Below are 14,052 nucleotides of genomic sequence, written 5' to 3' on the forward strand. Positions count from 1 at the left end.
TTAGTGGCTGACAATATGTGCATCTCTGTTCATGAGCAAGTAGTGGGGCAGTATCATAGCCATGTGTTGAAAGAGATTCTTTGGGGTTTGTATAAATATCGTAACAAAAGCAAAGTTCAAAGGAAACATTGGCCATTTGTCATATTTTCTAGGGGTGAGCAAATAGAAAATAACAATTGCTTCCCAAGGACAAAAATCATGTTACACAGTGCTATTTATGGCCTGCATATTAAATATTGTCTTCAAATTTTGGCACAAGACCTGCAAGTTTGGGGCGGGGGGTGTCAAGATAAGTCGATTACCCCAGTGGTCAACTGGTACTTATTTTATTGACCCTGAAAGGATGAAAGGCAAAGTTGACCTTGACGGAATTTCTACTCAATGTAAAGATGGACAAAATACTGCTAAGCATTTCGCCAGACGTGCAAACGATTCTTATTTCTTTACTGCCCACAAGCGGCTACACACAGAGGGGACAAACAAGGACAGACAAACGGATTAAGTCGATTATATCGACCCCAGTGCATAACTGGACTTATTTAATTGACCCCGAAAGGATGAAAGGCAAAGTTGACCTTGACAGAATTTGAACTCAGAACGTAGCAGCAGACGGAATACCGCTAAACATTTTGCCCAGCGTGCTAATGTTTCTGTCTGCTCGCTGCCTTCTGCATATTAAATATTGACTTTGAAGTGGATGCCATCTCTAATCATTCTTTGTGACTTGTTTTTTTTAGTCAGATTATAATTAACGTTTTTAATTAGTCATGGCGGAAATTTATTAGTTTACTTGATGGCTTTTATGCTTGTTTAGTTGTTCAAGACCAGCTGTTAAAAAATTTTTGACCATCGTCCACTCTGTTTTTGCCGAAAAGAAAACTTATGTGAACTTCTACCTGAATTTCTTATGAATGTATTTGTGACCAGTGTTGTACAGACACAAATAGACCACCCACCCCATACCCACAAAATAATAAGCTCCATTGATACATTTATTTGCAGCACACACTCCGATTAATAGCATTTCGCCAAATCCACAAAGTTCTCAACATGGAGCAGTTACCTTTACCACGTTTCAGGCGGAAAAATTTCAAGCCACGTAAACGCAAGCGTGCAGTTGATGGAGATGCTGTTGTTGATGGTGATGGTAAGTATGCCGACATTCTTCCGCCTCCAAATACACATTCTCTACAGCTTTTATAAACGGGTAATGTTTACCATGTCCCATAATTTGGTGGTCACCTAGCATTTTAGACTGAGTCTACTTATATAGTAATCACCGTGACAGACCAGGCTATCGGATGTTGCTACACATCGCTGGTCACAATGCACTTCGCATTGTTTTCGCCTTCAAATGACGCCACCCCGCTGGCTAAGCAAGCAGGCCAGCAGAAGAAAGAGTACAGCAGGGAACGCCATAACCCCACCCCCCCTGCCGGAGCCTCGTGGAGATTTAGGTGTTTTCACTCAATAAACACTCACAATACCTGGTCTAGGAATCGAAACCGTGAGTCCGCTGCCCTTAACACTGGGCCATTGTGCCTTCACATATAGTAATATGATCCAGAATTAGATATATCACTTTATTTGACGTTGCTCCAGTCCACTCAGCTGGCAAAATTGAGTTGTACCTGTATTTCAAAGGTATACTTTTACAAGACGGGTGATAGTGACTTCGGAATTTTGACCTGTTGGCCTTCATTGGACTGTGGTACATTTGGGTTCGTCTTTCTATAGTCTCTGTTAAGTTAGAAGCTGTCCTTCATTGAAATTCTAGTTCTTGTTGGACCAAACCTGTTTAGGGATTCTTGGTTTGTTGTGGTTAGGGTCTGTCATACCATTCACTGATATTGCATGATTGTCCTTCATTGAGGGTTTAACCCTTTAGCATTTAAACCGGCCAAAAGTATTCTGCCTGTTTTATGTTCAAACTGACCAGAGCTGGTCTCTCACACCTGGGATGTAGCCAGCCCACTTATGCATACCTTTCCTGCTTGCGAAGACCTGTTGAGGAAATCGAAATCGATCAAAAAATCTATGGAAATTGTAGTTGTGATACCACTGCCGGTGGCACGTAAAAAGAACCATCCGAACGTGGCCATTGCCAGTGCTACCTCGACTGGATCCGTGCCGGTGGCACCAACTGATCGTGGCCATTGCCAGCCTCTCCTGGCACGTAAAAAGCACCTACTACACTCACGGAGTGGTTGGCGTTAGGAAGGGCATCCAGCTGTAGAAACACTGCCAGATCAGACTGGAGCCTGGTACAGCCTCCTGGCTTCCCAGACCCCGGTCGAACCATCCAACCCATCTAGCATGGAAAATGGATGTTAAACGATGATGATGATGATGACAAGCACCCTTTGTTTTATTTCGCCTTGGTTCATCAACATAAATGAATTGTCTGCGTGAGGCAGGAGTCTGGAATATCGGTACATATTTTGCAGTAGGCATTATAATTGAATTTGGTCCACCAAGGGTTAATTGATTTCATTAAAACTTCTATGCTAAATTTGAATCACTATTCACTTAATTTAAGACATTTGTGATTCTTTTTAACAAATTTCATTTATAAAAATTACATTTTCAGTCATTTTTTTTTAGTTATTGTTTTCCTCAATGTGTCATGTTTATGATTACTGCCTACATTTTTACACTTTCTTGGAAGAAAAGTTGTTTTTTGTTAAGTTTTACCATCAGGATGTTTTTTGCTTTTTAATTTTTGTTTTGGAATTTGTTTCTAGGAACAACTTGTTTGAATGAAGAAAGCTGAACCTACCTCTAAAGACTTCAACTAAGCTTTTTTAGTTATTAGTTACATGTATTCTAAGAGAAACTATTTCTTCAAAAGTCATTAAATTAAGAGTGAGGAGATAACCAAGACAAATCAAAGTTACCGTTTTCTCTTTCGTATTTGTATTTAGAGTCCAATGGCATTAAAAAAAAATAATTCTATTGTTAATAGGACTCTCATTTTCATTATTGTACTTTATCGCTTTTGTATTCCATCTTAACTGTACATAATGTTATATATTGATTTTTTTGTATTGTTTGATGAGAAGAGAAAACTAATTTAGAACCAATTAAAACTTGTTCCTTATTTTATATTTCTTATTTTGCCAATCCATGTTTCAGGAAACAAAGATTGACATCGACAGTTGATGCTGACGTTGTCATTAATTTGTCATAATAAAAATTGTTCATATGTAAATAGCGTATCTGTTGTGTATTGGAGAGGAACCAACTAATTCAACAAGCTGCTCACATTTCTGAATTAGGCTCAGCACAAAGACCTGAAAGGCGCTTCCAATAACCTATGTTACCATCTTCATCATCAATTGTATTTTATGTCGTTAAACTAATTCTAACGAACCAATTAGTTCTAGAACAGAGAATTTGCTTAACCCTTTAGCGTTGAAATTGCTCTGACAAATATAAAGCTTGTCTATTCATATCACTTTGAATTAATTATGTATCATCTCACAGATTTGAGATTTTGATGATGTTATTGTTTATATTTAGAATGGACTTTGTAAGGTATATACTAGAAACTGGATCTGACCAGTTTAACCATGAAACAGGAGGCGTGTTTGGGCCAGTTATGGCTGGTTTAAGTGCTAAAGGGTTAACAATATTTACTAAACAATTCCCCAATTTGTCTTTCTGTCTGTTCCAGTTTGAACAGTTTTTTCTCCCACTTTAATTAGGTCGACTCGTTAATGTTACTTTATATTTTTAATTCCCTGAACAATGTGTCTCTCTGTGCTCGTTTATTTAAGCACAAGAACATAACATTTCTTAATGACCATTCATTTTTGGTTTTCTGACCGTTGGTCAAGCAAAACTAGTTATTTGATGGATTCTGTTTTGGTTTTCAGCAGTTTTAGTTCTTAACACATAAAAGTGTTCTACAATTGATCTTGTTAAAAATAAATTATAACATACACTATCCTAACTTAGAATTTAAATTACTTTTAAATTGTATTAACATATTATTTATTTAATTATTTTATATATTAACAAAAAAAAAAAACCTAAAATTACTGGATAAAATATTTCCATAGTGAAATACTAAACTGTGTCTTTGTTCCTCTCCTAATTCAGAAATTCCACAGTTGGATATGGAAAAGTTGAGCCTCTCTGAGTACGAAGCGGTGAATGTAGTATAGGAGTCGACTGAGTGAATGATCTTAGTGTGGCACTACTCACTTCTCCTGACTATCAATTTCTTCCAGGTGGTCAGGGAGAGGAGGAAAACAAGAAAGACAAGAAGGATGTTGATGGAGATGCTGCAACCAGCCAACCTTCCAGCCACCAAGCTGATGTTTAGAAACGAGGGTCACAATGAAAATAATCATCAATTCCTGTTTCACTCATTTATAACAGATACTAGTTACCTTCTGCTTCTTATTGTATACCTTTTTATTGTATATCATTATTTTGGATTATATATATGTACTCCACTTTGTTAAAAAGATCTTCATTCTCATATGTTACGGTAGTAAAGTGATAGAAACCGCTAGAAATTCCTTGAGACTAAATCTCCTTACACTGGAAGTGCAAATCTAAAGGTGACCTTGCCATGCTTCCCTCTGGGGTGGTCTATCAATATAACTGTAAAATGTGGGGTACAATCAATTATATTCTTCATTTCAGTTATCTTGTTACTATGAATGTTCCAGGTTAATTAAGGCAGAGTCAATTAGAAATTATCATTTCCTATTTAAGAAACTTCTTTCAGTATTCCTTTCACCTCCAATTTATTTCATTTATATATATATATATGTATGTGTGTGGATGTGTTTGTTTAAAATATATTCTTTTTCTTTTTTTTTTTTTTTGCCTTAAACCTTTTTGATAACAGTATTCTTGTTTAGACTCGTTTTATTTCTGGTCTTCAACTTTTCCCCCAGCATCATCCTTGGTTGTTTTTTGTTTTTTCCCCCCTCAGTTAAAACTGAAATTAGAAATAGATATCTACCTTTTTTTCTCTATAAACATTTCCAAAGACATGAAGAACTGTTGGAGCTTTAATATTTTTGATGTTACCACTTTATTTCTTGTCCTTCTGCTTATATTTTGCAAGCTGTGTTTTAATTATCCTGAACAATTTGCTTGGTAACGAACATAGTTTATTTGTTTTAAACAGCTACAAATTATTTCAGTTTAGGGGGTCTATTGATTTATTTATAAAGCCCTGTCGAGATCAAATTTGCTTTTCAACTTTCTGGGTGTTGATATTATCATCTGTCCCCTTTTCCACAAAATTGAAGACCTGAGACTTATAAAAAGAAGCTTCAAGTCGGCAGGTTGGGGTGGGGTTCCGAAAATTTATTGAGAGCACACGTGCACATACGTACATACATAGAAATTGTCCAATTGTTAGGTGTCCGCTTATTCATACACATTCTTTTTTAATTTGTTAAGTTTATTTAAAATCATTTTGAAACAAAACAATGAGATTGGTCTACTTACATTTATTGTATTAAGAATATTACAAATTAAATTTTTTTTTTTAATTAACACAAACATAAGTTAACAAACAGATTCTACTAACAAGGACAGTGGTCTACATGTTAGTAACATATATGCTTATTTCATAGTTCTTTAAATAACGGTAACAGGATACTACATGACTAACTCTTTTGATTACTAACCTGTCTGGGACCATGTTTGGTTCTTTGATACAAACTTCCTGTCATAAAGTGATCCAAATTAAAATCTTCCATCAAACTTGTCTGCTAATTTATGCTCCAAACACCTGCTTAATTACATTACTAAATCCCTCATTATTTTTTAAAAACATTACTAGAAACAAAGGCAATTGTATTTCAACTGAAATGTGGTTACGAAAGGGTTAACAGTGTACTTAAATCATTTGACACAAAGTGGAGTACATACATATTCTCTCTAATTCTCCCATTCACAGTCATAACTACAGTTTATTTACTTTGAATGTGTGTATGTATGCATATTTGTGTGAGTGGAATTCTTTGTCGTAGTCACGAAAATATATACATTTAAAATGTCAAGATTTATACATTTTTGGCAGAAGCTAAAAAAACCAAAAAAAATCTCAAAATAAATTTTCAGTGTTTCTCCTGTCATTGCACAACTAACTGAATTGTAAGCATTCTGTCAACAGAATAGTCTCAAATAAATAATTCTCCACTATTATTGATTTTTTGTTATTGTCTACTCTTTCTGCGTTCTTTGAGGATGGAGTGGGTGTGTAAAAATATTGTATTTATGTTGTGTTTGTACAGACTTTATATTACATGATATATGAGACCTTTCCAGGAAGAAACAGTATTTGTATTACTTTAAGGCGGTGAGCTGGCAGAAATGTTAGCACACCGGGCGAAATGCTTAGCGGTATTTCATCTGCTGCTACGTTGTGAGTTCAAATTCCGCCAAGGTCGACTTTGCCTTTCATCCTTTCGGGGTCAATAAATTAAGTACCAGTTATGCACTGGAGTCGATGTAATCAACTTAATACCTATGTCTGTCCTTGTTTGTCCCCTCTATGTTTAGCCCCTTGTGGGTAATAAAGAAATAAGTATTTGTTTATAAGAAACAAAGTTATTGTTTTACAGTGGTTGGCGTTAGGAAGGGCATCCAGCTGTAGAAACTCTGCCAGATCAGATTGGAGCCTGGCGCAGCCATCTCGTTCGCCAGTTCCCAGTCAAATCGTCCAACCCATGCTAACATGGAAAGCGGACGTTAAACGATGATGATGAATTTAATCATGCTACTTCTCTCTCTACTCGTGCTCCTTCCCTCTTTCTTTTTAAATTCCGCAATATATTTTCAAGAGTTTTCTACCATTCTCATTGTGGATTTTATCGAGTGTTCTTTATTATCTGACATGCCCAACCTTTCAGAGTGGAGCTCACTTCAGAGATATAAAAAGTCTGTAGGGGCCAAATCCAGAGTAATGTATGGCTAGGGTACAAATGTCCTCTTATTCTTTGCCCAAATGTAATGTATAAGCAGGTATGTTCTAGTGCAGCAATCAGATTTTGTTTGCCCAGTCCCCTGACCTCTTTCACACTACTTCTCTCAATTACCTCAGAACATCTGCTTTTCTGATTGTCTTTGCTTTTGGAAACGGTGATCCCATCTGCTGCAATGACTACCATTGCTATGCACCCATGTTTCACCATTTGACCCTTTAGCTTTCAGTCCGTGCCGGTGGCACGTAAAAGGCACCATTCGAGTGAGGTCATTGCCAGTACCGCTTGACCAGCTCCGTGCGGGTGACACGTAAAAAGAACCCACTACACTCTTGGAGTGGTTGGCGTTAGGAAGGGCATCCAGCTGTAGAAACTCTGCCAGATCAAGATTGGAGCCTCGTGCAGCCCTCAGTCAAAATCGTCCAACCCATGCTAGCATGGAAAGCGGACATTTAACGATGATGATTAATCTGTCAAAAGTAATGCTTGTTTATTTACAATTGTTTTGTATTAATCATGCATTATCTCATAACCATGGGATTTTGATGATTTATTTATTTTTAAAATGACATTGTAGGGTAAGTGTGAGAGGTCATATATGGCAAGTTTAAATGCTAAAGGGTTAAGTAGTTTTTTGTTCATCTGTCACCAATTGTGACACCAATTTTGCAACAACACAAGGCATCTTTTTTTTTCTTTTTTTTTTTTTTAATCATAAGGAACTTCTTAGCCAATCTGATGACAATTTTCATTGTCCTAATTTGGGATCACCTTCAGCTGATGTTCTTCCCAGTTTGAAACAGAATTTCACACGTTGATCTTTCAAAATCTTTCATTTTTCAGCTTGCAACAAATCACTTTTTAAAGTTTTATAAACTATGCATACAGCACTAAATATAAAATAAAATAAAATTATTTAGTATATCAATTCATACCAGTACAAATACAAAGAAAACTTGACTTACAGTTCAACAGAATATCTGGAAAAAAGAACAGAAAAAATAATTTACATTTGACGGAAATTTGTCCTCATCTTGTTTGTTGCTAACACAACATTTCGGCTGGTATACTCTCCAGCATTCATCAGGTGCATTGGGGAAATTTCGAACCTGGGTTCTCATCCCTAAGGTATTTTTCCGATGTAGTTGCTATTATTATTATTATTCAGGTCACTGCCTGGAATATTAACCACTACGCCATATGCCCACTGGTATAAGGCATAGTGGTTAAGAGCGCGGGCTACTAACCCCAAGATTCGGACTTCAATTCCAGGCAGTAACCTAAATAATAATAACATCGAAAAAATACCTTAGGAATGAGAACCCAGGCTCGAAATTTCCCCGTGACACCTGATGAAGGCTGGAGGGTATATCAGAACTAATATATATGTGTGTGTATACATACAGGGTGCAGTGAATAAATTGTTATCTAAATTACACAAAAATGAAAATAATACTAACATCTCATTTTACCAAAACGATTTCCAGAAGAATGAAATCATGTGATATTGGAATTCCAGTACCCATGACATGATTTCCGTCTTTTACTATACATGTGTGCTTTTATGCACTCAGCACCTAGATATGAGAATCTCTCAAAGCTAATAATGCAATACTCACAGTTCTGCATTATTAATCTCTAAATTATGCTGCCTTGAAACGCTTGCTCTTTTACACCAAAATGAAACTGCTTTACTTAATCAATTCTCTGATGTAATCTTTGCTTGTAGGCATAACTTCTAATGGACCTTTGCTCATTACATAAAGTCATGATAATTTCTCATTATCTTAGCTATAAATACCTTTCACCCATCACAGCTTCTTTTTCTAATCCCACTCCTTTATCACAATGTTATTCGGTTCTTCACATCTATTGTTCTTAGTGTTTTATCTTATCTGTGAACGACAAATATTCCCCCTGCTATTCTGATCTGACAATATATGCTCGTCCCACATCAGTCATCAACCAAAATCATCACAATTTTGATGCTTTATGTATGTTTACACACATACAAACATACACACTTATGTGTGTGTGTATATTTATATGTATATGTCAGTGTGCATGCATAACAAAGTGTAAGTGTCTTGAGAGAAAGGTTGGGAATAAGAGGTATCAGATGTGATGTGCATGAGAGGTAGATGTACAGGTATGGTCAGGTGATGTGTATGGATAAGGACAGCTGTGTGATGAAACCTGTGGTAGAGGTAGACCCAGGAAGACATGGGATGAGGTGGTGAAGCATGACCTTCAAACTTTGGGCCTCACAGAGACTATGACGAGTGACTGAGACCTTTGGCGATACGCTGTGCTTGAGAAAACCTGTCAAGCCAAGTGACATCGTAATCGTGGCTGACATTGGTGCCATGTAACAGGCACCCATGCTGGTGGCACATAAAAAGCACCTTTCAAGCATTGGGCCTCACTGAGATAAAGTGGCTGATGCTGGTGACACACGAAGAGCTCCTTTCAAGTGTTGAGCCTTATTGAGGCAGTGACTGAGACCTTTAGCATTATGTCGTCCTTGAGAAGAAGACCCATCAAGCCAAGTAAAATTGTAATTGTGGCAGATACTGGTGTTGCACAAATGGCACCTGTGCCAGTGACACATAAAAGCACTCATTACACTCTTGGAGTGGTTGGCATTAGGAAGGGCATCCAGCCATAGAAACCTTGCTAAATTAGACTGGAGTCTGGTGCAGACTTCCAGCTCACCTGTATAAATATTTTTTCATTACAGACAAGAGTATTTTGTAAGAGGGGCCTTGCAAGTCTACCAGATAGATGGAAGAGCATTATAGAAAATGAAGGAGAGTCTATTTTAGATTATAAAAAAGCTGCATTATTTATGTGGAAAGTGAAAGTGTGTGGTTTGTGGGGAGTGTTTGAGTCGTGCAGGCCTGGTGAGTCATCAAAATTCTCAGAAATCGACCCATTTATAAGCAATGATGTGGCTATTAAAATTCACAACAGAACTTGTAAAATGTGGGTGTGCCTCTCAGTTTGGAAGTCTAAAAAGACATGTTAAGGGAGTGCATATGGTGGCCCCTGTTTCTCCTGCCAGCCAGCACAGTTGTCCAGTATGTAATAAAATGGGTAAAAGCTTGGCCGGGCTTCAAAGCCATATAAGAGCATCACATAGCAACAATCATGAATCATTTCAGTAAGTCTTCTTGGCAATGGCTTTTCTTGTGTAACGAGGGTGCAGCTATGAGATATATTTATATATACCAGGGTAAGCACATAAATGCAAAACAAGGTGGAAAAAATAGTACTCGAATACCGGAGGTAGAGTAATATGCTGTATTAATAAAGTATATAGTGTGTGTGTGTATTCTTTTCTTTTACTTGTTTCAGTCATTTTTTACTGTGGACATGCTGGAGCACTGCCTTTTAGTCAAAGAAATCAACCCCTGGACTTGGTCTTTGTAAGCCTGGTACTGATTCTATCAGGCTCTTTGCCGATCTGCTAAGTTACAGGGATGTAAACACAGCAACATTGGTTGTGAAACAATGGTGGGGTGACAAACGCACAAATATATATACACTCACACACACATATATGATGGGCTTCTTTCAGTTTCCGTCTACAAACTCCACTCACAAGGCTTTGGTTGTCCCGCTGCTATAGTAGAAGACACTTTCAGTGGAACTGAACCCTGAATCATGTGGTTGGTAAGCAAGCTTCTTACTACACAGCCACAGTTTGTGTGAATGGATGGAGTGAGGAAAGCTTTGGTGGTTGGGGGTGATGGAGTGAGGGAGGCAAGAGAGTTTATAAATGGTGGGAAAGCTTGGAGTGTGTTTGTGGACGGATGAGTGAATCTGTTGCCCAAGGGGGTACGGAAGCAGCATGAAGTGGTGGGGGTAAACCAGCATATACTGTCATGCCCCACTGATGTTATTGGGGTTGCGTTCTATGCCTTGACCCAAGCATAGAACAGGGCTCACCTCTTTAAGCTAGGAAATGACTGGAATGGGTGGTGTGTGTCTTGTTATGGATACCCCCTCCTAAAAAAAATGGTGAATATGCCTGAGTAAAGCACCTACTACACTCATGAAGTGGTTGGTGTTAGGAAGGGCATCCAGCCGTAGAAACAATGCCAGGTCGGACTGGGCCTGGTGCAGCCTTCTGGCTTCCCAGATCCCAGTTGAACCATCCAACCCATGCCAGCATGGAAAGCGGACGCTAAACAATGATGATGATATATATAATACACACACACACACATATATATATATAGAGAGAGAGAGATACTGGATGTACCTGTGATCCACTGGGTTACAACTACTCTAAATTGAAAATGTCAAGGTGTGGCAGCAAAGGTAAAAGTACGATTTCAAACTTCATGCAGTAAAATTCTTCAAAATACAGGTTTCTTGCTTTTGGTGTGACAACATAAACTTGACCAAGTGTTTCTCCGTTGAAAATGTTCAAATGGCCTTCAGTTTTTTTTCCTCACTTTCTTCTTTGCCATTCTTTGTTCCTACTGTTCCAAGTGAAATACAATGGCTATTTCAGCATAAAGTAATGGTTTCATAAAGTCATCATTGAAGGTCCAAAAAGAGATACCAGCGTCACATTTATTAATCCGTTATAATCAACCTAATAACAGGTAAGATTGTTATGTTAACAAACATGTTGGATCATATATACAAAGATTAAGCAGGTGAAGGTGACCCCGAAAGAAAATCAGCCTGTCTTTTCATCATGACCGTCATGGGATATAGTTCTAAATATCTATATATACATATATATATAAGCAGAATTTAGTCTGTCTGGAATCCCTGTATCCCAGCCTACATTTGCTCTACATAGACATATTATACCTTTTGGGAGATCAGGATGATCCAAGGATTGAAAATCTGCCCTTCATTTGGTTCTTGAACATTCCGTATTCGGATCTGATTTAAAAGGATTTGGGTTGCTATTTCTAGCAGGTAAAGCATCCGTAAGGGGTAAAAGAGTTACCTCCCTTAGTTTTAAGTTTTTCTAAAGAACTTTGTGCGTTTTTTTTTAATCTTTTTCCGTCATTAGACTGCAGCCATGCTGGAGCACTGTCTCGGAGAATTTTAATCGAAGAAAATGACACCTATTCTTTCTTTTTTATGCTTGGTAGTTTTTTATTGGCCTCTTTTACTGAACTGCTAAGTTACATGGACATAAGCACAGCAGTAGTTGGGGACAAACAGACACAAAGTCACGTTACATCTATACATTTATGCACACACACACACACACATATATATATATATAAAATAATAATATTTGTATTTTATATAAGCTTAAAGCTTATGGCAATTACTGTGCAATAACGACTAAGGAAAATTGTCTTATAAAGGGACATATAAAAAAAGAAGGCTTTTGTAGCCACATGGAACTCGAACCCACATCTCTTTGTTAACGTGACTAAGTGGGTTACCTTTACGCCAGCCTTCTTTTTCTGTCGAGGGCTTCTATGCCCCGTTATTAGACTATTTTCTTTAGTCATTGCACGGTGATCGCCATAAGCTTAAAGCTTATATAAAATACCATTATTATTATTTTCAGGACTGTAAAAACGGCCATATAAAAACCATTCTCACTGAAATGTATATATATATATATATATCCACATGTGAATCGTTGGTGATTTTCTTCTCCTGTTTTCCTTTCTATTGAACTTTCCTCTGTTCCTGAAGAAGAGTTTTGCTTGAAACGTTAAACCATCTTTCTTTCCGTCCCTGAATGTCTGCTTATACCACATCCTCACTTTTTTTGTGTTTGTTCTTCTGGATGCCCTTCCTAATGCCAACCACTCCAAGAGTGTCATGTGTCACTGGCGCCATTTGTGTAACACCAGTATCTGCCACAATTACAATTTTACTTGGCTTGATGGGTCTTCTTCTCAAGGATGACATATATATATATATCTTTTATTCAAATTTTAAAAGAACTCAAAAAATTTGTTAAGTTACAAGTTTTTCATTTAAACTGAATTTAAAGTCATACCATATTGGTGGGGGTTATACCATATTGGTAAGGTACCAATAAATGCTTTATTATTATTGCTCTCTTTGGTTTTGGGCTGCAGGCCCAGTCAGACCTCTGCAGGAGCTAGCTTAAAAGTCAGCATGGAGTGAGGCTTTTAAGCTTAGTAACTAATATGAGGGATTTTAAATAACATACCAAGATAAGAAATAGGATGTCATGCTATTGGTGAGGCATAAAATAAAGGATATAAGCAGATAATTAGTCACATAAACAGTAAGATAAACAGTGACATTGTGTTTTTTAGGATCACTAGGGTAGATTGGCCAGGAGATAAAGTTTAGAGCAAAGAATTTGAAAGTAAAGATAAGCATTCAGATTTAGCTGGAACAATAACGACAAAGATATTCTCAGAATCTCTTATCCTTGAACAATCAGATTATCCTGTCAAAGGTAAAGCTTATTTATTTTTATTGTTTTGAAATTAATCATGTATTATCTAATAACTTTGGGATTTTGATGACATGATTGTTTATCTTTGATATGACAATGCAGAGCAGGCATGAGATACCAGAACTGGTCTCTTAAAACAGGTAGAATATGTTGGTCAGATGTGGCTGGTTTAAGTGCCGAAGGGTTAAAAGGGAACAGAGGTAAGCCTAGAGGAACATGAAAGAAATATAAAGGAGGGGGAGAAGGGGAGAGAGAAAGAAAAGGATTGTGACTGATAGAAAGACAGAAATAAGGATACCAGGTTTAACCCTTTTGATAACAATCCAGCTGAAACCGGCTCTGGCTCTGTAGTACAAGTGTCTTGTTTTCAAAAGTTCTTCATTAAAATCTTCCACCAAACCTTAGTCACAATTTATGTTCCTAACACTAGCTTAATGATAACTAAGTTATTTTACTAAATTCTTTGTTAAATTTAAAGTAATTGAAAGAAATGCAGAGAATCTCAACAGAAATACAGTAAGGAAGGGGTTAAGGTGTATAAAATCAGAAAGCAATACTGGGAAGAAGGGAAAATGACAAAGTACAAAAGGAAAATGATGTACGGAATTAAAAGCAGAAAAGGTATTGAAAAAAGACACAGAAACTAGTTGAAGAAGAGATTCATAGAAAATG

General features: G+C 37.1%; 1 protein-coding gene across 4 annotated transcripts in view; it reads left to right on the plus strand.

Moving 5' to 3' along the window:
• Positions 1–14,052, plus strand: part of LOC115217960 (zinc finger RNA-binding protein) — a 45,901-nt gene that overhangs the window by 27,073 nt on the left and 4,776 nt on the right. The window contains exons 11-12 of one of the 4 annotated variants that reach the window (XM_036507786.1): positions 1,003–1,147; positions 4,105–4,212. In XM_036507786.1, the coding sequence (XP_036363679.1) occupies positions 1,003–1,147; positions 4,105–4,169 (210 nt within the window). In that variant the 3' untranslated portion in view covers positions 4,170–4,212. Of the gene's footprint in view, positions 1–1,002; positions 1,208–2,744; positions 3,080–4,104; positions 4,213–4,235; positions 6,178–14,052 lie in introns of those variants that run through there. The other 3 variants (XM_029787680.2, XM_029787679.2, XM_036507787.1) reach the window with 3 other exon arrangements.

The sequence above is a fragment of the Octopus sinensis genome, linkage group LG12 (assembly GCF_006345805.1).
Source record: "Octopus sinensis linkage group LG12, ASM634580v1, whole genome shotgun sequence".
Taxonomy (NCBI): Eukaryota; Metazoa; Mollusca; class Cephalopoda; order Octopoda; family Octopodidae; genus Octopus; species Octopus sinensis.